Consider the following 23,478-nt stretch of genomic DNA (forward strand, 5'->3'; position numbering starts at 1 on the left):
TGTTCCTCAGTGCTGGAGTGAGAAAGGCAAAGAGACAAGTTGGGGGTGGGGGTGGGGGAGGACTGGCAACAGGGAGGAAGGAACGATGGAAATAGGAAGTGATTCAAGCTACTGGAAGACAGGTTGGAGGTCAGACTTCTTCTATCTCCCAATGCCTGTTGAGACTATCTATTAAATAGATCATAAAAGCCAAATAGACTCCTAGGGATTCCAGAGAATTCTGAAGTCCAGAGAGATGAAGGTCACTCATATAGCATAGCTGGAAGTCAAAGCCAGATCTCTAGATTCCAAAATGAGTATTCTTTCCTTATCCATACAGCCAATACTCCAGAGCTCTGATTTTAACTCTGTTGCCCACTTCCTCTGATGACTTGACTTGAATAGGGATTGTATCATATCTACATTCTGGATCCCTTCCTTTACTTAAGAATTGAAATTATTCAAATTATTTAACACAATTCCCAATTAGGGGTAGAGTGCCAAGTGGGACACAATTAGGGCTTCTGTGCTTTCAGAAAAGAACCCTCTAAAGCAAGGAACAAGACCATGGGTATAGTTTCAACCTTTTGTGTATTCAAGCCAGGGAGTTGAGGAATTCCTCAAGGGGGTATGGTCCCTTTTTGTTGCCCTGCCTGGGACTGCTCCAGAGTAACCTGCCCCTATTAAAAAGAAAAATAAAAGGAACTTGCTGACCTCCCGGAATCTGTAGGCACTTCAATCTCTTTGCCTCTGACTTTTGGCTCCACAGCATTTTCATTTAACACAGTATTAATTGGCGGGACAGCATTCCTGGAAACTGAGGCAGAGCACAGTTGGTCATAGGTTATAGGTTATACAGAAGAAAAAAATGTCCACTCAGCTTTAAAGGAACCCAAAGGGAATATCATAGACTCAAGAATGTCAGAGCTGGCAGAACGAGAGATCATTTAGGATCCAATCTTCTCATTTTACTGATGTGGAACACAGCTAACAAAAGTTAGGGCCACCTTTAGTGGCTCCTAACTGCCTATAGAATAAAGTACAAATTCCTCAGCCTGACAATTAAGACCCTCCAAGCTGAGGTCCATCCCCCCATGCAGTCTTTCTGCACTCTACTATGCCCCCAGCATAGTACTAGATTGCTAACCAGTCCCCATCCAACCATATACTCCTGGCTTCTCAGCTCATTCCAGCTAGTCATCTTCACTTGTTGAATTCCTTTTCTTCCTTCAGATCCCAGACGCAAGGGGGTCACCTCCCCTTGGAAGCCTTCCCTGATTTCCCTCTGGCTCAAAGTGATCTCTTCCTTCTGTAATTTTTTCAGAGCTCCTGGATCCTGGAGATCCCTCTTTTGCCCCTCATCACATTCTTCCTTGGCCCGTGCTTATTTGGGTGCATGTAGGTAGCTTGCATTTCTTGAAGGAGTAATGTTCACCTTTGTATACCCAGAGTACCTAGCACAGTACCTGACTCATGGGACCAGGTGTTTAAGAAATGTCTGCTGGGTGGTTATTGAATTGACAGTCACATAACCAGCAGTGCTCTCTTCTCAGTCTACCATATTTGGGGTAACTCTGGAAGGATTTACCTCAAAGTTTGGGAGGAGATGTATCTGGGTCTCAGGGATCAGGAAACCTATTCAGGCATCCTTGAAGTACTTCAGTCAGTGCTCTGAGGGTTATTAGTGAAGGTTAGAGCAGAGGGCTTATAGGATCCTAGCTCTAGGCTTTGAAGGTACCTCAGGGTCCACCTAGTCGAAGTCCCTCATCCTGAAGATGAGGAAACTAGAACCCAGAGAGATTCAGTGATTTGCCCAGAAGTTGCACAGGTAACTTTCTCAACTTGAGTAAGTGACAGATGCTGGATTCCACTGACAACTATCATGGGGCCACTCTGATGGAGGAGAAGGGAAGGGTCTAGTCAAAGAGGAATAAAAAGCGCCATCCAGCTTGTTTGAAACTGTCTCTCCCTATTAAGGCTTATTTCATTATCATCCTCAAAGCCCCTTTGTAAGCATCTTCCTATGCATGTGTTGAGTCCAGTTCCTTCAAAGAATCAAAAGGTCCTTTCCAAGCTACAAAGTTCTGGAACGTGACTTTGGAAAGGGGGTAACTAGGTCTGGAAATGCTGCCCTCTGCTGGTAGTTCGTCAATAAGCACATACTGAGAACAGCTCCCAAGGAGCACCTCAGGTTCAGCTTTCTCCTCCATCACGTGATTTCAGGGCGGTCTCCCAGTTGACACACTTGAGACATCAGACCTTAAAGGGCACATTCCACCTCCACCCCCATGCTCCCACGGGAAACTTTCATTTTCATCTCACACTGTTGCCAAAAAGGTTTTGTGGAGGTCATAGATGAAGGGCTGGAAGCATCCCTAAAGGTCCTCTATTCCAGCCTTCTCATTCTACAGATGAGAAGATAGAAGTTTAGATAGGAAAAGTGACTTGTCCAGTGTTACCCAGGTAATAATTTCCAATGGTAGGATTTGAACCTATGGCTTCTGACTCTATATCCAGTACTCTTCTCATTACTCTGATGGTCAAGCAACTGTCAAAGCATCTTGAATGTAATTGGTGCATCATAAGTACTGAATGAATGGATGGATGGATAGATGGATAGATGGATGGATGGATGAGCAAATGAATGAGAGAGCATGTCAGACACCCAGCATGAAAGAGAGAAACAAAGAGAGACAACAGAGAGAGGAAGAGAAACAGAGAGACAACAGAGAAAGAGGGACAAAGATAGAGTGAGACAACAAAGGGAGAAAGAAAGACAGAGAGAGACAGAGAAAGAGAGAGACAGAAAGAGAGAGAGAAAGAGAGAGAAAGAGACAGAGAAGGACAGAGAGAGAGACAGAGAGGGACAGAGAGAGAGACAGAGCAAGAGAGAGACAGAAAGAGAGAGAAAGAGACAGAGAAGGACAGAGAGAGAGACAGAGAGGGACAAAGAGAAAGACAGAGACAGAGAGAGACAGAGACAGAGACAGAGAGAGAGGAGTCCAAGAACTAAGGGGTTGACCCAGACTAGACCCCAGGACATTGCCTGGATGCCTGGGTTCTACTCTCCATAAAGGCTTACCCTCTTCTTCCACAGACACACTGACTGCAGTTGTCTGTCCATAATGCTCGCCCTGCTTTGCACCACACCAGTACCACCCTTCATCAGCTCTGGTGACAGAGTTCAGGGTGAAAGAAACAATCCTGCTGTTTTTTTTGCAGTCCACAAAGGTTTGGCTGCTCCCCTCCTCCTGGGTAGGCAGGGTCTCACATCTCTGGTTGCTCCATTTGCACCAGTATTTCTCGTAGGAATAAAACTTGCAGGCAAAGTGGCAGGAGATGGTGAGAGATTTTCCCAGCTGGGCCATGACAGTCTTTGGTGCTATTAGGAGTGGCTGATCTGGGAACAAAGGAGAAGGTCCAAGGTGATGATGGGGTGATCAGAGGAAGAATATCAGAAGGGAGGTCCATGCAGAAGTGTCTAAGGCCCCTACTACTCATGCCAGTGATGAGCTAAAGAGTGATCTGACTATGGTATCCTCCTGCCTGATAAATTCTGGTGGCTCTCCAGGATCAGATAGAAATGTCTCTGCTTAGCTTTGAAAGCCCTTCCCAGTCTGGCCCCTTTCTATCTTTCCAGTCTTCTTAGTCTTACTACCTCCATATATTCTATGATGAAATGACATGGATTTTTTGCCTTTTTTTTTTTTTTTTTTGCTATTCCTGAAACACAACTCTCCATCTCCAGACTGCTTGCCTTTTCACTAGTTATCCACACCTGGAATGGCCTGCCCCTTCACAACTTTCTCTTAGTTTCTCTTGGCTTCCTTCAAATCTTACACTCAGCAGGAGAACTTTCCTAGTCTCCTTCCCCCTCCCCTTACTGCTAATGTCTTCTCTCTATGAATACTTTCCATTTATATTGGAAGTGTCCTAGATATAAGAGTTATTTGCATCTTGTCTCTTCTGTTAGAATGTAAGCTCCCTCAGGGTAGGGGCTGTGTTTTTGCCTTTTTTTGTATCTCCAGCATTTAGCACATTGTCTAACATAACTCCTTTAATGAATACTTGTTGACTGATTTACTGAGTCAGGCTCACTATTATATTAATGAGAGCTTAGGTTAGGAAATGTCTGCATATTTGTTATTTCATTTCAATAGAATGTAAACTACCCATGGGCTTGGAACTTTTATTTTTGCATTTTTTGGAGGTCAACTTGACCTCCAAAAGGGTCTTGCTTTTGCCAAAGAGGAATAGGAAGCCAATCTGATCTGCTCTGGGGGCAGATTACCCAGTGTCTAGAAAAGTGCATGGCACATAATAGACGATTAATGAATTCTTATTGGCTGAGTGATTCTTCCTCACTCCAACCCTATTATGAGATAAGCAGGAAGGTATTGTGATTCTCATTTTATGGATAAGGAAACTGAGGTTCACGGGTGTTAAATATCTTACCTAAAGTCGCACAGCTAGTAAATGATAGGATTATTATTATTCAGATGAATATGCTATTTATTATTGAGGGAGTCTGGTTAGACCTGGTCTCTTCTCCCAAAAGGAAGAAAAGGACACCTACAGTAAGAATGACTATAGATGTAACCAGTGGGCACTAAAAGAATTGAACCAAGTCATGTGTGCAACCTTACTGAGCCTAGTCATGATGGGTGTATTGGAAGGCGCTCTCCTGGAACAGCCTATGAAACAAACTCTAGGGTGACCTCTAAGCTATAATGAGTCATGGAGGTAGGGGAGAATTATATAACATATAATAGATATTCAAATAAAATGACTTTGATGTTTTAAGGATATTGCATCAGAGTAGGTGCTTCTAATAATAGAATCGCCGCCCCCCCCGCCAACCTCACATACAAACCTTATCTAGTGGTCAACTTCCTAGAGATGAGCTTCTCTGTACTTAACAATACTGGTCCTCTATTGGTAGACATATGGTCCTTTCCCAGGCTTAACAATCCTGGCACTACATTGTGCTGCCTCTCACTACATTGTAGACAATATATAAATAACAATAATATCCAAGCATTTTATCGCCACTGACATTGACTGTCTGGACATTCATAGGACTGGGTTATATGGGATGAATGCATTGACACCAATGTGCCTTTGTTCCCTTTCAGATCTTTTTAGTTAGTACAGAAGACTGATTTGTCTGTTTGAATAAAAATTATGACTTCAGTTGTCAGTCAGTCAGTCAACAAACATTTATGAAGCACTTTTTATCTACCAGGCACTGTGTCAAGCACTAGAGATAGAAAAGAAAAACAAAAACAGGCAGACCCTGGTCTCACAGAGCTCCTAGTCTAGCAGTGGAGATGGTGTACACACAGCTATGTACAGACAAGACATCTACGGGACACACTGGAGATTGTAAACAGCGGTGAGACACTGGCATTAACAGGGATTGGGAAAAGATTCTTGCAGAAGGAATGGGGAAGGATATTCTCTGCTGGTTAGGGGGATTCTTGAGTATTGAGTCTCAAAGTGTGAAAGACTTTGTTTTATACAGTGGCGTTTCCTTGAAACTTAGACTGTCCTAACCACTCCCCCCTACCTAGGATTATTTTCTGCTATGGAATCGAAGGGAAGAAGCCTTAATCTGGAATTTTGACTGGAGTAGAAGAGTAGGGAGATTGTCAAAATATATGTGTAAGGAGAAATAACCGCTGTGGTATGATTCTGAGCATTAGTACCTGGACCTGTGCATTTGTCACTGGATAGGGCCTGTCCACACACTCCATATTACATCTCCCCTTGCCCTTGACCCAGTTCCTACCATCAGTGATATCAATCCTCACAGTAGACTTCCTGTTGTGCTCTCCATTGCTGAGACACCAGTAGTAGCCTGCATCCTGAGGGGTCAGCTGGTTGAGTATAATGGTGAAGATGCCATTCTCTGGCTGGTCCAACAGGACCACTCTTCCCTCGTAGGACTCATCCACCATTCCCAAACTGTCTATCAGCTTAGTGCAGTGGTTGTTCCCCTTCCACCTGCACCAGTACTTCAGGGTGTTGTCCTTTTTGGGGTCATAGTGGCAGGTTACTGACACAGAGCCTCCAGATGGACCTTTCACCACCAAAGGACTCTGGGGAACAGTGGTCTCTGAAAGCACAGAAAGAGGTTGGCTGGTGAGGTTGCAGCATAGTCATAATCTCGCCCAGTCCCAGAGTTTTTCTTCCCATCATCTCAGCTGACTTATTGCTAGTGTTCTCCCTCTGTTTGTACTGTTTTCCCCCACCAACATCCAAGAAGAATGAGAATTGAAATAATCACTCCTAGCCCCACATAGCAGAGGATAAAATTAAAGTTTCCCCGAATGTTTGGAGAAGCCAGCACCCATCATCTTCACATATAACCTGGGCATTTTCCTTCCCCTCCCTCACCGTATCCCCAGACTTAGAGGCAGTTAAAAGTCACATCAAAATGAGATATAAGTCTACATGCTCTGGCTTCCTAAAAAAATATTGTTATTATTAAGAAGGAAGAACTTTGACTGAGAGGGGTAAGAAGCATTAAAACTAATCCAGAGAGGAAGTGATCTTACCAGGAGAAGTATAGAAGTAAGATAAACCTACTTTCTTCACCTCCATCCACATTCTCATTCTTCCCTATCACTCCCACCCTGTACAGGAGTATCCAAGAGAGAGAAGATGCAATCTAATTTAGGAAGCAGGAAGAGAGGTAGGATGGGCTCCCTTGGGTCCTGCTATGGCTTTAGAATTCTCAGATTCACCCTTTTGATGTTTTCTGCCATTGGGAACAGGGAAAACACAGACCATTGAAATCATATGTTATCCACAAGATTCTGTTTCAGCCGGTGACTTTCCTCCTTTGTTACCAAATCTCTTACCACAACAGCAAAGGGGGAACGAAATAGGAAGACTGAAATCTTCTCTTAGCCCCTCTCTTTTCCAGATATTTGTGGAGAGGAAACTAGCAGGGATAGTGGCCAAAAAGGAGACAAACACCCTTGACTGAAAGCTCCCTGAAGACAGGAACCAAATTATCACTTGTCTGGCTTCTTCCCTCTCTGCCTCAATTCTCCTGTGTCTCACCTTCGGACACAAAGAGCTGTAGAGCTTGAATTGGCCCTTCTTCAGATGGCTGGCCATTTTTCTGGGCACCACAGTGGTATAGACCTGCATCTTCTTTCCTCACTTGTGTGATCATGACGCTAAAGGATCCAGACTCAGTAGGGGTAAACAGGATCCTTCCATGAGTGGCATTATTTGTAAATCCCTTGCTGTTGATGACCAAGTCACAAGTCTTGTCTGCCCTCATCTTGCACAGAAACTTAGGCACGCTTGCCACCGTGCTTCCCAGGGCACAGTTCAAGGTCACTGACCCCCTTTGCTCAGCATAGACCAGTTCAGGTTCTGGCTCCAGCAACTTTAATTGAACATTCTTCTGGATTTCAGCGGCATTGTCCTCCCCAACCCCACAGGTATACGTCCCAGCATCTTGCCTCTTGATCTGGCTGATGGTGACCACAAAAACCTTACTGCTGGTGCCACCAATTGTGAAGCGGGCTCGTTCTGTGTAGTGGGGGCCCACTTTATTCTGAGAATCGATGACCAGTGCACAGCTCTCTCCATCCTTCCTGCATAAGAATTTCCTGTCCTGTGTATTCTCTTTCTGGAAAGGGCAGTTGATGGACACTGTTTTACCCACTTCAGTGATGATGATGTCAGGATCTGCAGGATGGAATGGATAAGGGTCCAGGAAGAAGTAAGAGAAGAGCATTAAGTGGCCAATAAAATCCAGACACCGACCCCTTCCCCCTTCTCCAAAGAATCAGAATTTGAGAGTTGGAAAGAACTTCAGAGGTCATCTAATCCAACTCCTGCCCAAAGCATTCCTCCTCTCTATTACATTCCCGATTCACTTAAAGTTAAAGACCTCCAGTGACTGGGAATTCCAGTTTCTCCCTATCTGCTGACTCTTTCTATGTACTGCTCCCTCAAAAAAAACAAACAAGCATACTGAGGACTTCAGGTCTCTTGGTTTTTTTTTTCAGTCATGAACTTTGCGACCCCATTTGGGATTTTCCTGGCAAACATTGGACTGGTTTGCCATTTCCTTCTCCAATTCATTTTACAGAGGGGGAAACTGAGGCAAACAGGATTAAGTGACTTGCCCAGAGTCACACAGCTAGTAACTGTCTGAGGCCAGATTTGAATTCAGGGACAGGAATCTTCCTGACTCCAGGTTGAACACCCTCTCTATTACACCACCTAGCTGCCCTTACCTGAGGGCTTATCTATTCTCAGAAAGCTTTCACATGATCTTCCCATCACCTCAAACTACTGTTTTATATATCTCTTACAAAAAATCATCTTCACTTATTAATTGGTCTTTCTCTGGACTCATTCGTCCCTCAATCTCTAGCAGTCTGCCTTCTGATCCCACTATAGAAACTGCTCAAAGGTTATCCCAAATCTCACCACTGCTAAACAGAGTCCCAAGATTTAGAACAGAGGGGTCCTAAGAGGTCAACTAGTTTGACTCCCTCATTTTCCAGATAAAGAGCCTGAGGGTCCCAAAGACAAAGTTATTTGCCAAAGTTACCCTGCTGTTTACTAACTGGTAGAATTGAGATTCTAACCCAGTCCTTCTGATTCTAATCCCAATACACTACAAGGACTTGTGCAATTGAACTTTGAACCCACAATGAGGATATTTATATTTATGAGTATTGAATTTCATCTTATTAGCTTCAAGCACTATTCTAGTTTGTTGAGATTGGAGGTGGGGAGGTGAGGAACGCTCCTTTCAATCAACATATTAACCATCTCTCTCAGCTTTCATGTTACCCATAAACTCAGTTAATATACAGCTGGGAAAGATAACATAACTTACTCTAGGCCATACTGTCACAAAGACCAGCCTATATAATTATTTGCAGAAAGGGCAGGTCCCAAGCCAGATTCTCAAATAGGTAAAGTTTGTCTTTGAGCCACCTGTAAACCCCTTTCTGGCACCCTCATCTCCTCAGATGCCTTAGAATACCCTCAGCCTGTTCCAGATCCTTCATTTGAGCATTCTGGCTTGGCCTGCCCTCTGTAGCAATGCTCCAAGCTCCAGAAAGACTACTTTTCAGTTTTCCCTCCCACCGTTCCAATCCAAACTGTCCTTTTCTATATCATATCATTCACCTTCTTGAGTGTTACTAGGGAACCAATAACATGCTAATGAGTGACAGTGTGACATGTGAAATCGACAGGGGCCTTCTGGGCACACAAGATCTTAAACCAAAGGGAAATCTAAGTGGCAAAAATGTTAGTGCCTTTCTTAAAATTCCACAGATAACTAGAATGGAAATTCACACCATTATGCTGGTTTCAGATTTATAAAGCTCTTAGTTCACAACACTCCTGTGGAGTGGGTGATGTAAATATTCTCATCCCCTCTTTACAGATGAGGTTACTGGGGCTCTGAGAGGTTAAGACCTGCATGGCATGAGGGCCAAATCCTTTGACTCAAGTGACACGTTTTCCCATTATTCCATGATGACTTCCAAAGACAAGAACAAGGCTCATGTATCTCTGATGTTCCCAGCCACAGAGGCCTTGGGAAATCCAACAAAGAGGCAGCAAGAAGGAGAGGTATATTATGCCAAGTTGTTTTAGACTGGTAATCTCATAGTCTTGAAAGGAAACTAGCTAGAGAGGCTATCTTGTCCATCCCTTTGTGTCCAGGCAGGATCACATCTGACCCACCCCCATCTCTTCTTTTTAGAGACCTCAGGAGATTTCAAAGCTATTCTGGGGAAGACATTTCTGACAGTGTCTTACAAACCTTGTTCTCCAGAAGCTTTTACTTATTTTTCACCTAAATCTGTCCTACTGCAGCCAAAATTGACACCCTAGTCCTGTGCCCCAGAGGAAGAAGAATTCTTGGTGCTTACCCTGTCCCACCTCCAAGGTGATGGCAAAGTTCAGACCCCGATTATTTATACCCACACCACACTTGTAGAGCCCAGTGTCTTCCTTTTCCAGCTGTGAAATCTGTATTAAAAAGGAGTTGTTTCCTGGGAAATTGGTGAGGTTAGCTCTCCCACTAAATCTCTCTGCGACAAAACCTCTTGAGGAGACTATGGTTTCACAGGAACCTCTTAGATTCTGAAGACAAAAGTATTTGCGGTCATGCCGATTGACTGGGGAGGATGGGTAGAAGCATCGAATGGAGACAGATCCACCTTCATCACCATTCACCTGCTTGGGACCAAATATGGGACTCTTCATAGAAACCACTGTGGAGAAAAGGGGAGAGGAATAAATTAGGGACTGTGAAAAGCAAAGTCTAAGAGTGGTGACCCTACGAGACGCGAAACCAGCCTCTCTTCCAGGTGAATAAGAAGACAGCTCTAATTTGCCACAGTTATATAATTCACTACTTCTACCAGCCTGTGCCCATGCAAAATGATTCACTAATAACAATTGACAAAAAGAATACCAATGCCGTTTGGGTGCATCATGTTTTAACTTTCACAGCAATTCACTTTCACTCGATTCTTTATTTCATTTCATCCTTAGAAAATCATTGTCTTCCAGGTAAGGCAGGTTATCCCCATTTCAAAGATGAGGAAACTGAGAGAATAAATAACTTACCTATGATTACAAAGGTGGTAGAATTGGGGGGACCTTTGCCTCAGAATTCCTCATTCTCTTCAAGACTCACACAAAACCTTTCTTTGCTTTTTAAATTTTATTTAATTTTTATGTTCAGTCCCAAATTCTCTCCCTCCACCCTCTCCCCTACCCATTGAGAAGGCAAGAAATATGACAACTCATTATATATGTAAAGTTATACAAAACATATTTCCACATTAGTCTACATGAAACCTTTCTAGCCTTCACCAAGTACTCATTACCTCTCCTCAACCATCTTGAGTTGGCTACTTTGTACTTAGTCATCCATAGTTATGTATCTTCATGCTGACTCCTCTGATAGAATTTAACTTTCTTGAGAGGTGGGATGGATTCATTTTCTGTGTTGGTGCCACAAGTACCTAGCACAGTGTAAGCGCTTAATAAATTATTGTTAGTTGATTGGTTGATTTTCTACTGGAAATTGACTACTAGTCTCTTGACTTCCAGCTAGGACTTTTCACTAGACCCAATGGCTTTGGAACTGGATGTTTCTGGTTCCTGTTCTCTACCTGAACACCTTGGTCTGAAGTTTCACCACTATTCCCACCCCCTTCATAACACTATCCCCAACCCACCACCCCAAAAGAGCCTTCATGGCCTCCATTAAATCTTATGTATGCAATGTTCATTCCAGGTGTAACATTTATGGTAGAGAAAAAGTGACTTCTGTATCTCTCCAATATGACAGATCAGTGGTGTATACTTGGGGAAGTGTCCACTTTCAGGGTTGTAAGGAAAAGTGTGTCCAGGACATGGGGGTGGAAGTGGGTCTCCCCATACTCACCAGGGAGGACAGCAAGCAGGCAGGCAAGGAAGAAAGCCATTGCAGCTGCTACCGAGATTTCACTTCTGAGCCAAGAACCTGGAAGACAATAGTTCTGAGTCTAGGAAATGCCCTTGCTTCTAGAGGTCTTTGGTGGAGGGAATGAGGGTTTGAGAAGAGGTCAGGAGTGTTTCTGTGGTGACTTCCTTATTTCCTCCCAGAATCTCCACTTAAGGAAGAGCAGTCATCTCTGACCCTCGCCATTTTCTGCTCCTTTTTGTGTATCATCTTCCCCCATTAGCTTCTGAGCTCTTTGAGGGCAGGGACCATCTTTCTTTTTCTTTTTTTGTATCCCCAGAACTTAGCACAGTGTGTGGCACATAGTCGGAGCTTAATAAATGTTTATTAATAATTTTTCAGATTTCTGTAGCACTTTTTGTGAAGATCTCAAATCACTTTGAGATGTTGGGTTATAATTTAGTCATCCAGATTTTTCTTGTTCAGTCATGTCTAACTCTTTGTGATCCCATTTGGAGTTTTCCTCACAGAATTACTGTAGTGGTTTGCTATTTCTTTCTCCAGCTCATTTTACAGATGAGGAAGCTGAGGCAAACAGGGCAAAGTGACTTGCCCAGGGTTACACAGCTAGTAAGTGTCTGAGGTCACATGTGAATTCAGGTCTTCCTGATTGCAGGTTCAGTGCCCCATTCACTGCACCATCTCACTGTCCTGGCTAGCACATAGTCAGCACTTAATACATGCTTTGGGAATGGAATTTACCTGGGCTTTTCCAGTTAGAGTTTGAGGCTACAAGTAGTTCAGGGCTGGGCTATGTATTCATTATCAGAGAACCAACCTAGCTAAAAGAACAGAATTTCATCACCAGCAGATTGGCAACCAAGGGGATGAATCATTTCGGCCACAGCATCTCACGAAAACTGCTGGTCAACTACAGCTGCGACAGGTCCTGCTTGTGTTGGCAGAGGGGGCACATTGATGAAATCCTAGATCTTAGGAAGTAATGAAGCATCTGTATAAATGTTTTCTCTCTTCTAACTCTGGAGGTGTCATGGTACAATGGAAAGAGTGCAGGTTCTGAAGGTAAGGGAGCTGGGTTCAGATATCACCTTTGTCACTGACGTACCTTGGGCAAGTCACTTAATTTTTTGGAACTTCTTTGAATAAAATGTAGAAATCAGACTACAGTATGGCCCCTAAGAAAATGTCTTGTTTTAAGTCTCTGGTCCCATAAATGCTTTGAGAGTAGAAGCTGTGCCTTGTGCTGCTCTTAGATCCTTTTCTTCCCTTCCCTGACCCCACAGTGCCTAGCCCAAGGCTAAGAACATCATAGAAGTGACCTTGACTTATTTCTCTTAAAGTCCTCTGGGGAAAGGAATACATAATCACCAAAACAGAATTTCAGGGTAGGAAGCTACCTTAGAGAATACCTACATGATTCATTAATGAATGGTTCAATAGTTCATAGGACTAGGATAAGAAGTTATCATGGTACAGTGTCAAAAGACCTGCATTCATTTTCCATCTTTGGTGCTTAGTACTTTAGAGAGTTGGGGCAGCTAGGTAGTGCAGTGGTTAGAGCATCGGGCCTGAAGTCAGGAAGATTCATCTTCCTGAGTACAGATGTGGTCTCAAACACTTTTTAACTGTGTGACCCTGGGCAAGTCACTTAATCCTGTTTGCCTCAGTTTCCGAATCTATAAAATGAGTTGGAGAGGGAAATGGCAAACCACTCTAGTATCTTTGACTAGAAAACCTCAAATGGGGTCATGAAGAGTCAGACATGACTGAAATGACTGAATAACAACAGATAACAACAACCTGTGTGACTTTGGGCAAGTCAGAATCTCACAAGGCCTCAGTTTCCCCATCTGCAAAATGAAGGGGTTGAACTAGATGGCTTCTAAGGTCCCCTCCAGACCTAGGATACTATGGGTGTAGCTACTCATGACATCAGCGCAGTTCGCAACCTTTCAGTGACTTTGGTGGGTAATATTTTAAAAGTTGTTATGGCTAAAAATTATTATCACTGGGGATCAAATTGGTGATGAAATTGATTAATCTTAGCTAAGGCAATCTTTAGACAATGGATATTCTTGGCTGGAACTCAAAGCTGGTGCTCTGAGGGTCCATTTTGGAAGAACCCAGAGTCACGTCCATACTACCATCATCCAAGTAGCACTTTGATGGAAGACAACAGAAAGCTTACCTTTATACCGCTTTGAGACTTACACATCAATAACCCTATAAAGAAAAGCAAGTATCATCATCCCCATTTTACAGATAAGGAAACTGAGATGCAGAGAGATTAAGTGACTTGCTCAGGATCACACCACTAGGAAGTGTTGGTTCCTATCCTGTTGGGTTTTGAGTCATTTTACAGGTAATGGTGAGGCCCAGAAGGGTTCAGTAATTTGCTGAAGGTAATATAACCAGCATGAAACTAGGAAAAGAAAGCAGGTCTCAGGATAAGATGGAATATAATGTGGATATTGCCACAGGCTAGATCTATGGAGGCAGCATGAAGTGAAGGGAATAACAGTGCCTGACACATAGTAGGGGCTATATAAATGCTATGTCCTTTCTTCCCTTATTAATTCATTTAATCGTCGCAATATCCCTGGGAGGTAGGTGCTATTTTCCCCATTTTGCAGTTGAGGAAACTGAGGCAGACAGAGGTTAAGTGACTTGTCCAAGGTCATACATCTAGTAACTACCTGAGGCCAGACATTAACTCAAGTCCGGTACTTTAATCAATGAACTGTTTTCTCCAGCCTCGGTATAGTGGAAAGTCTTTGTAATTTTGAATTAGAAGACCTGGATTCGAATCTAAGATCTAAAGTAATTTTACATCTCTGAGCCTCAGTTTCCTCATCTATAAAATGATCAGATTGACCTAGATGACCTCTAAGTTCCCTTACTGCTCTACATCTATGAGCTTCTCCTCCATGTTTGGTTCAAGGGTCCAGGTACATGGGGCTGGAGACCCCTTACGACACCAGAAGGAAAATCAGAAATCAAGCCCATCTCAAGTCCCTTCCCCTCCTTTTAGCTTCAGATTCCAGTCCAGAGAAGAAAGGAATCAGGTATTCCTATGGCCTTTGCCTGAATTCAGCATTGGGAACTAGCTTGTTAAGGAAAAAAAATTGGGAAAAAAAGTGGATGTTATGAAGGAGGAAGGAGATCAGGCTTACCTTTAGTACTGGGTGTCCTACAAAGGTAAAGAGATTGCCAAGGTATTGGTAAGAAGGGGAGAAGAAGGGAGGGCCCCAAATCAGACAGAAGTAAACAGTGCCCTTGGCATTGTCAGCTGGCTCCCTCTTTAATATGAGGAGCCTTTCCCAGCCCTCCTGAGGGCTAAGGTTGACCATCAGCAAATAGAATTGTTTCTCATCTTATTTTTTTTTCCTTTGGGGATTTCCCATCAAGGAAACATTTTATTTCCTCGTTGAGATAAAGACCTCCTTTTTCTTGAGAAGGAGAAGGGGAAAAACAAATGGGGTGTGGAGTGGCTCTTTTGGACACTACTTGATGCAGTTAATTGGTCCCAAACTCTTGCACTAGGGCAATGATTAACTTCTTGACTTAGAGAGCTGGGAAAACATACCTGCAGAGCAAGCGAGAGGGGGGTGGAATGAGATTTAACCAATCCTGGGGATTCTGGGAATGAGACTATTTTTATGTAGAACAGCTGGGGCAAGTCTTGCTCATTCCCCTTTCCTACATGGTAGAAACCCATAGAGTTCACCGCCTTTCCTCACCCAGTTTGGAGATGGGACACCTACCAGGGGAGCTGGGAAAATGGATCTGTAATTTTGGTGTAGAGTTGGGGGAGGGAGAGCTGATTATAGAGTAACCAAGGAATAGCCCTTTGAAGGCATCGTTACAGTTGAAGGGTGAACTTTATACTATATACTTTATAGATTGCAAATCCGATATGATTTCCCTATGCCCTCCACCTCTGAAATTATCCTCCTAATATTCCAGCCAAGCAGGGACTGGGGTACTGGGCAATTACTGTAGAGTAGGAAGAGGGAGGACTGAGGCCCAGAGGTTCAGTAGGTCCTCTTGGGCTTGCACAGTCAGGACCCATCAAATAAGCAAACACTTATTAAGTGCTTACAGTGGGCCAGGGATTGTGATTAGAAAGCTGACTCCTTGCACAAAGCATCAAGGCAATTCTGTGTGCTTTGGGGCTTATGCATTATCTTTTTTTTTTTTTTGCTTTTTGGAGGGCAATTGGAGTTAAGTGACTTGCCCAAGGTCACATGGCTAGTTTTTGTGTTAAGTGTCTGAGGCTGCATTTGAACTCAGGACCTCCTGACTCCAGGGCCAGTACTCTATTCACTGCACCACGTAGCTGCCCCTTACACATTATCTTTTGCTGGGGAATGGGGAGCCTTGGTGCAAGCATCACATCTCCTGTGGTAAAATGTGTGATCCTTAAGACAGGAACTGTTTTAGCTTTTGTCTTTGAACCCCTGGCCCCTAGCACAGTGCCTGGCACCTTGGAGGCACCTCATAAATACTGATTTATTAATAATAAACTGACATATAATATTATATATAATATGTAATAATACATTAACTGATTTGACTATGCATAGCTGGAAGGGTGAGGCAACTGGAATGAAACATCAGCTGGGCCTCCTTACCCTAGCCCCAGCTGGAGAAAGTCCCAACTTCACTCCTGCAGAGACCTCCTTGTCACAACCCCCCCCCCCACAATACACAAAGTCCTAGCTTAGATGGAGGCTCCATTCCACACTTGTGTCTAGGGGGGGACCTTCTGTGTCAGGACAGTAAGTCCCAGGAAGCATTCTCCATCTTCACAAAGCTGAGAGACATCTGGGGATCAAGACTTGGGGAAACTGAGGCCAAGGAGGAGGAAAAGCTGGAGGAGGGAGCGTGGTTAACCTGTCCTCTTGGACTCTGACTCTCTCTCTCTCTCTCTCTCTCTCTCTCTCTCTCACACACACACACACACACACACACACACACACACACACACACACCCCACTCCCTATGTCCCTTTACACTATTAAAATGTTTGTGATATTTTAGCACATTATAGATTTAGAGTTGGAAAGGTCCTCAGTAGTTATCTAGTCCAACCAATCCCCCATTTTATAGATAAAGAGAGTTCCAAGAGGTTAAATTATTTGCCCAAGGTCATACAGGTAAGCAGTGGCAGAGTTAGGATTCAAACCCAGAACCTCTAACTCCAAACCCACTACATATTCCATTATACCACACTGTCTCTCCATGTTGCTAAGCTTAGGGCCCCTAGGGCTAGCATACTATCAGATGAGGAGGCATGCTCCATATTTACTGCAATAAGGGGAGGATGGGGAAATGTCTAATAAAACCATTTAGAATGGGGAGTCACGGTACCTGCTTTACCATTGCCACTATATGTGATTGGGGGCAAATCACACATTTCTTCATCTGCCAAATGGGGATTAAAATTCCTACCCCCTATTCACCTAAATCAGTGTCCGCCCCACTTTGAGAGATTAGGAATAGGATGGCAATCTGAAAAACCCAATGTAAGTTACCTCAATATATATCTCAGAGGTTATTGAGCTAGAACATGTGAACTTGTTTTGAAAAATATTTTGTTCAGGGCATCATTTTGTATGCCTAATCCCTTACTGGGGTCACTGGGTGGCACAGTGGATAGAGTGCCACGCATGGAGGCATGAAGACCTGAGTTCAAATCCTACCTCAAACACTTAGTAGCTGTGTAACCCTGGGTAGATCACTTAATCCTGTTTGCCTCAGTTTCCTCATCTGCAAATGAGTTGGAGAAAGAAATGGCAAACCACTCTAATATCTTTGCTAAGAAAATCCCACTGGAGTCACAAAGAGTTGGGTGGGACTGAAAATGACTATACAACAACAATGATCCCTTGCTACTGGGTAGCCTTGTGGATAAGGCTAAAGGTAATTGTCTACCGCCATTATAGTGAGCCCCTGATATTGGGGGTTGGGGGGGAGGGAGAGCTGCCTAGAGAGGGTTAAACTGACCCATGCTAAAAGTGGAGGGGGTCAAAACTTTTCTGTCAATCAAAAGTGGTATCAGGGCCATGAGTGGGCCCTGATGAGTTAGGGATACCCAGTCTGCAAAAGATAAAGAATTAAGTAAAGAAACAAACACACAAATAAATATGTTGATAATTATTTCAATATAATTGGTTTCCTTCATAATTCCATATATCTCATTTTACGCATTTAAAACATTATCTTGAGAAGCGGTTCATAGGTTTTGCTAAAGGGCTAAACGAATCCATGCCAAAAAAAACCCCACCAACCCCCAAAATGGCTAAGAACCCCTGGACTAGCTGATCTCTTAGGATTGTTGAGGCATTGGGCTAATCCTGGCTTGGGAGTTAGAAGGCCTGGGTTCCGGACCTGCTTGTGACCTTGGATAAGTTTCCTCATATGTAAAATCATGGGGTTAGGTTAGACAATCCCTGAAAGCCTTTCCAACGCTGGATTGATTATCCTTCTTGTTTAGGGACTTGAAACAAGGATTCCTCTTAGTTAGGGGAGTGAAGACATGCTCTGTTCTCAGACTCTGTGAGTTTAGGGAATCATTTTCTAGGTTCCATACCAGTACAAAAGGCTTTTTTACTCATTTATGAATAGGGAGGAAGGTTTGAAATCAGGAGTGTCCTGCCACCTGGGACTAGTAGTCCCTGCACCTATGACTGACAGGAGAGAGATAAAGAAAGTTTGTGAAGGACTTTACATGAACCTATTTCTGGAATCTCAATAGGATTCTGAGAAATAGATGAGAGGAGGAGGCTCTCCACAAGCTCGGGGTGAGGTGAGGTGAGCTGAGGCAAGAACAGCTCCTCAGTGAACCGGAACCAGGCTGTTGCTTCTGTCACAGGGACCTTCTCCTACGGGGGAGCAAAAGCAGCCCCTTGGATTTCCATACAAACTTTTTTTTTTTAAATACAGAGGCCCAACAGCATACACCTGGAATGTGTGACTCTAACTCAGGTCTTTTGATGACAAAATAGCACTTTTCTACTATACCTACTGTGTGCTCCTGGGAAAACACTCTTGACTTCTTGGTGGCCCTATATAACTCCATAAGAGTTTGAGTTACAATTGAGTTTGTGATCTTCATTGCTAAGTAAGAGTTTCTACCCTTAGATCTAATCTCCTTTACATATGTCCTGGGAAAAGAGGAATAGAGGGAAGGTAATCAGCATTTTTATAGCACTACTTGCCAGGCACTGTTCTAAGTGCTTTACAAATATTATCTCATTTGTTACTGCAAGGTAGGTGCTATTATGCCATCCCCATTTTACAGATGAGGAAACTGAGACAAACAGGTTAAGTGACTTGCCCAAGGTCATACAGCTAGTAAGTATCTGAGACTGGACTTGAACTCAGGTATTCCTGACTCCAGATCTGGACTTCTATCTACTACTGTGCCACCAGCTGTAATAAGTATGTAAAATCACATGCATTATATGAGTATGTATATACATTATGCAGATGTATGTATATGTATGTTATATGTATATATGTGTATATAAGAGCAGCTGGGTGGTTCTTTGGATAGAGTGTCAGGCCTAGAATCAGGAAGACTCATCTTCCTGAGTTTGTCAGGCCATAGACACTTAACTAATTGTGTGACCCTGGGCAAGTCATTTAACCCTGTTTGCCTCAGTTTCCTCATTTGTAAAATGACATGGAGAAGGAAATGGCAAACCACTCTAGCATCTTTGCCAAGAAAATGCCAAATACGGTCATGAAGAATTGGACATGATTGAAATAACTGAACAAACAACAAAATCTGTATGTATGTATATATACATATATGTTTATTTGTATGTATATAGGGAGAGGGAGAGGGACACAGAGAGAGAGAGAGAGAGAGAGAGAGAGAGTAGGAATTGTTTAATCTTTCTATGTATACTCCAGTGCCTAGCTCAGTGATGACTACAGTAGGTGCTTAATAAATGCTTATTGATGAATTGATTATATATAAAGTACTTTATGGTTACAAAGTATTTTACACACTTTGACTCATTCTATTTGCCTAATTCATCCAAGGAGGGGACAGGGGGGGATAAGATTGAGAATCTGAGTATCAGGCTCCAGTTCTGAGTCAATCATTTTCCCACTGTCCCATGCTACCTTAAGGAATTTCACCTCTCTGAGTCCCAGCCCCAGAGGGAAGAATCAGCTCCTCTTGGCCCTTTTCTATGTGGAAAAGCTTAGAAAACCAGCAGAGAATAGTAGAAGGGACCTTGGAGAGGTTGCCCAATGGCCTCATTTTTCTGATGGTTAAATCGTTTTCCCAGGAAGGGAAAGCAGTTTACCTACAGCTGCCTAGCAATTTGGTGGCAGGGCCAGGGCCAAAGCAGCATCTCCTCTTATGAGCTTAGTAAGCAGACAGGAGGATGTTTGCAGTTGCAGGGCTCATAGACTTGTTCTCGAATATTGGCCTCCACAGCATAAGCCCAACTCTGCCTCTTCCCTGTTAGATTCTGAAAGGGGAACAGAAGGCAGTTTTTGAACAATCTCCTCCCCCTCTCCCCCCGCCTTCCTGCACTCCCCCTGCCCCATGAAGATTGAGTAAGTGTCTCTGCTTTACCAGTTCTGGTTTTGACCAGGGTGAGCTGGGGAAGAAGGCAAGAATTATGTGTATTTGGGGAAGGCTAGGAGGAAAATCCGAGCTTATAGCCAGAAGAGAACACAGAATCTCATTCTTTAACTTCTAAAATGCCTATTATTGTTATCATTTATACTTATATCCTCAGTGCCTAGCCCAGGAGGAGGGAAAGAAATAAGCAATTATGCAGCACTTACTGTTTGCCAGGCAACTGTACTAACTTTACAAATATTATCTCACGACAATTTGGGATATAGGTGCTATTATTATCCCCATTTTTGTAGTTGAGGAAACTGAGTCAGACAGAGGTTAAATGAATTGCCCAAGATCACACAGCCACTAAGTGTCTACAGCTGGATTTGAACACAGCTCTTCCTGACTCAAAGCTCAGCATTTTATCCAATGTGCCACCTGGGAGTTTAATGGTTCTTTGGTTTATATAGATAAAGATATTGAAGTCCACAAAATTTAAATGACTTGATCAGGGTCTTTCAAGTAGCAATGTGGTTCAAAGGAAAGTGGGCTATATTTAGAGTTGGAAGACCTGGTTTGATCATTCATTTAGCCTCTCTGGACATCAGTTTCCATAAAATCTAGGCAACGTCTAAGGTCTTCTCCAACTCTAATATTTAAATATAAGTAGCAGAGCAGGGATTAGAAGCCAGGCCTACTGTTTATTAGTCTAAAGCTCACTCCACTCTACCCCAGTTGCTTCTCAAGGACAATAAATTGTAACCACTCTCTTAGATAAAGGCATGGATTTATATGACATAGAGGTGATCCAAAGCTAGGAGGGATAGTTAACACACTGGATGACCAAATCAGGTTCTAAAAAGATATTGACAGACTAGAGATTGGGCTGAATTGAATAAGATGAAATTCAAAAGGGACAAATACAAAGTCTTTGAGTTTTTAAAAAGCTCAACTTCACATGTGCAGCCTAGGGGAGAGTTGATTAGGAAGCAGTTGTTCTGAAAAAGACCTGGGGGTTTTAGAGGATTGCAAGCTCAATAGGAATCAGTGACAGCCAATGTGTTCTTGGGCTAAATTAAGAGAGGCATCACTTTCGGCAATAAGGAGGAGATTGCCATGTTACCCATGTTTAACTTATTAGCTGTTATCTGTAATATTTTGTTCAGTTTGGGGTGTCATAATTTAAGATGGACATTAATAAGCTGGAGGAAATTCAGAAGGGTCTAACTAGATTGAAGGGCCTTGAGTCTATGTGTTATGACAATGAGTAGAAGGAATTGGTGGTTTCTTAGCTCAGAGGAGAGAACTTTCATGGGGGACATAATAACTGTCAATGTACCTGAAAGGTTGGCATATAGAAAAGGGATGAGCCCTATTTTATTTGGTTCCAGAGGCTATAATCAGGAACAACCAGTGGAAATGGCAAAGATTCAGATTTAGGCTTGACATCAGAAAAAACTCCCAAGTCATTAGAGCTATGGGCTATGTCTGAAGGGGGCAGACTCCTCTCTTTGGAAATCCTCAGGCAGACTCTGGATGGCCAGCAACCTGTTGGGTATGTCATGATGGAGATCCCTTTCTTATGTGGATTGGACTAGGTATAGGGGTGAAGTCATTTCCAGCTCACAAATCTCATGCTTCTGATTTGGAAGATCTGAGAAACTAGAGAGACTCAGTATCTGGCTCCCTCAGAGCAGCACCCCAAAAAGAGGAAGGACATTAGGGGGTTGCTATTACGATAACTTGATTTGACTTACCACCTCCTTAAGCATTCAAAAGGTGCCCGATGATCAGAGTTATAACTAGGAATTCTGAACACAGTGCTATTTCACTTAAATGTGGGCTGGAAGGTAGTCACCTGAAGTCCAAGGAGGCCTTGGGAGCCGACCTTAGGTAAAACATTCCTATATAACTATTACAAAGGCACGGTACAGGTTCCTAGGTCCAGAAGCTACATGATACATCTTTGGTCAGGTGTTTTGTGACAGAAGAGGGGGTAGCCCATTTCCCCAGAAATCTGGACTCAGATTTCCATCACACAGCTTAGCAACACCTGGCTCCTGACCCTTGACACCCCCCTCCCAAAATTATAGGAGGAGGCAGACATGGAGAGATAGTAAGCAGTGGCTACAGTGGTAGGAAAAGGCAGGCCTTGGAAGTTTTGAGACAGCAACAGGACCAACTGCAAAGTCATAGGAACAATTGACCAGAGGACCAGCAAGGGGAAGGAAGTACCCTCTCTCAAATATTAGTGCTCTAGGAACAATCCCCAATTGCCCCACCTTAGTGTTGGTTTTACTAACGGTAGACCCTAGCAGAGCAACCTTTCCCCAATGGCAGAGGATGCAGAGATTCAGCCACTAAATAGTTCAAAGTGCTAAAGTGAACAGCTGGTTCAGCCACTTAATTAAAGCAGATAAGGCATTATCATTGCCACTTTACAGATGGATATTAAGAAATACAGCCCAGGTTACATACAGCTGGTTGGGGGGAAGGGGTGGTTCGGGGGGCAAATATTAGATCCTAGATCTTTTGCCACTGTTCTTTCCACTGTTTTTTATTTCCAGAGAGGAGAAGGAGAAGGAGGAGGAGGAGGAGGAGGAAGCTTTGAAGAATGGAGGGGAGAACTCTCAGTTATACTTGATGTAGACTTCCCCCATTCCTTCCTCCTTCCCTGATACGTGCCTCTAGGCATGCCTGTGAGAAGTCCCCCTCCAGGGTTGGGGGAACCCAGAACTTCCCTTGTCTGTACAGTGACCTGTAAAAGGTTTGTGCAAGCTGAGGTCTGAGCAATTTAGGCCAGACTAGAAACAGCTATGGCTCTGAAAAAACACACCCAAAACAAACCAGATGTCTGGAAGCAAAGGGACTGGCCAGATGCAATCTGACCTGGGCAGTGCGGCCACTTTCTTTCCTCTTCTTTCTCCCTGGCTCCCTTTTTTACTTGCTGGAACCTAGCTCTCTCTCTTCCTTCTCCCTCGCTCACAGTGGCCTTTCAAAGCCCCAGATTGGGCTGGTTCTTGCTCATCCCCTTCTGGCCTCATGCCTTGCTTCTTCACATGTAGTAGCAGTGGTGGGGTTGGATGTGGCTCAGCTATTATGCCCCCTGGGACCCCAAGGAGAGCCATGTGTGAGAAGGAATTTGCCCTCTGTGCCCCTTGGTGGGGAAGGGTATGATGTGGTCAATAATTTCAATTTAATTCAATTCAACACACTTAAAAAAAAAAAGGAATTACTATGTGCCAAGCACTGTGCTGGTCAGTGAGGATGCAAAGACCCAAACAGAAAAGTCTCTATCCTCAAGGACCTTATGCTCTCTGGGAGAGAAGCAGTAAATCCTACCTTCCTCTACAGAGGGGATGCCTCTGACCCTCAGAAAAACTAAAAAACAAAACAAAATGACCTACTCCTGAGTGGTAAAGCCCAGAGACCCAATAAA

At 43.5% G+C, this 23,478-nt stretch overlaps 1 protein-coding gene across 1 annotated transcript in view; it reads right to left on the reverse strand.

The window, feature by feature from the left end:
- The window catches only part of PIGR (polymeric immunoglobulin receptor), a 31,048-nt gene that overhangs the window by 5,926 nt on the left and 1,644 nt on the right, over nt 1–23,478 (reverse strand). Inside the window, exons 2-7 of the mRNA XM_069074771.1 lie at nt 11,432–11,509; nt 9,903–10,247; nt 7,051–7,689; nt 5,771–6,097; nt 3,062–3,379; nt 690–796 (exon numbers count right to left, since the gene is read on the reverse strand). Coding sequence (XP_068930872.1) covers nt 690–796; nt 3,062–3,379; nt 5,771–6,097; nt 7,051–7,689; nt 9,903–10,247; nt 11,432–11,471 — 1,776 coding nt within the window. The 5' untranslated portion in view covers nt 11,472–11,509. The remainder of the gene's footprint in view (nt 1–689; nt 797–3,061; nt 3,380–5,770; nt 6,098–7,050; nt 7,690–9,902; nt 10,248–11,431; nt 11,510–23,478) is intronic.

Source organism: Petaurus breviceps, unplaced genomic scaffold, assembly GCF_028583685.1.
Source record: "Petaurus breviceps papuanus isolate PSGF00001 unplaced genomic scaffold, PetGlider_PUasm1.0 90895, whole genome shotgun sequence".
Taxonomy (NCBI): Eukaryota; Metazoa; Chordata; class Mammalia; order Diprotodontia; family Petauridae; genus Petaurus; species Petaurus breviceps.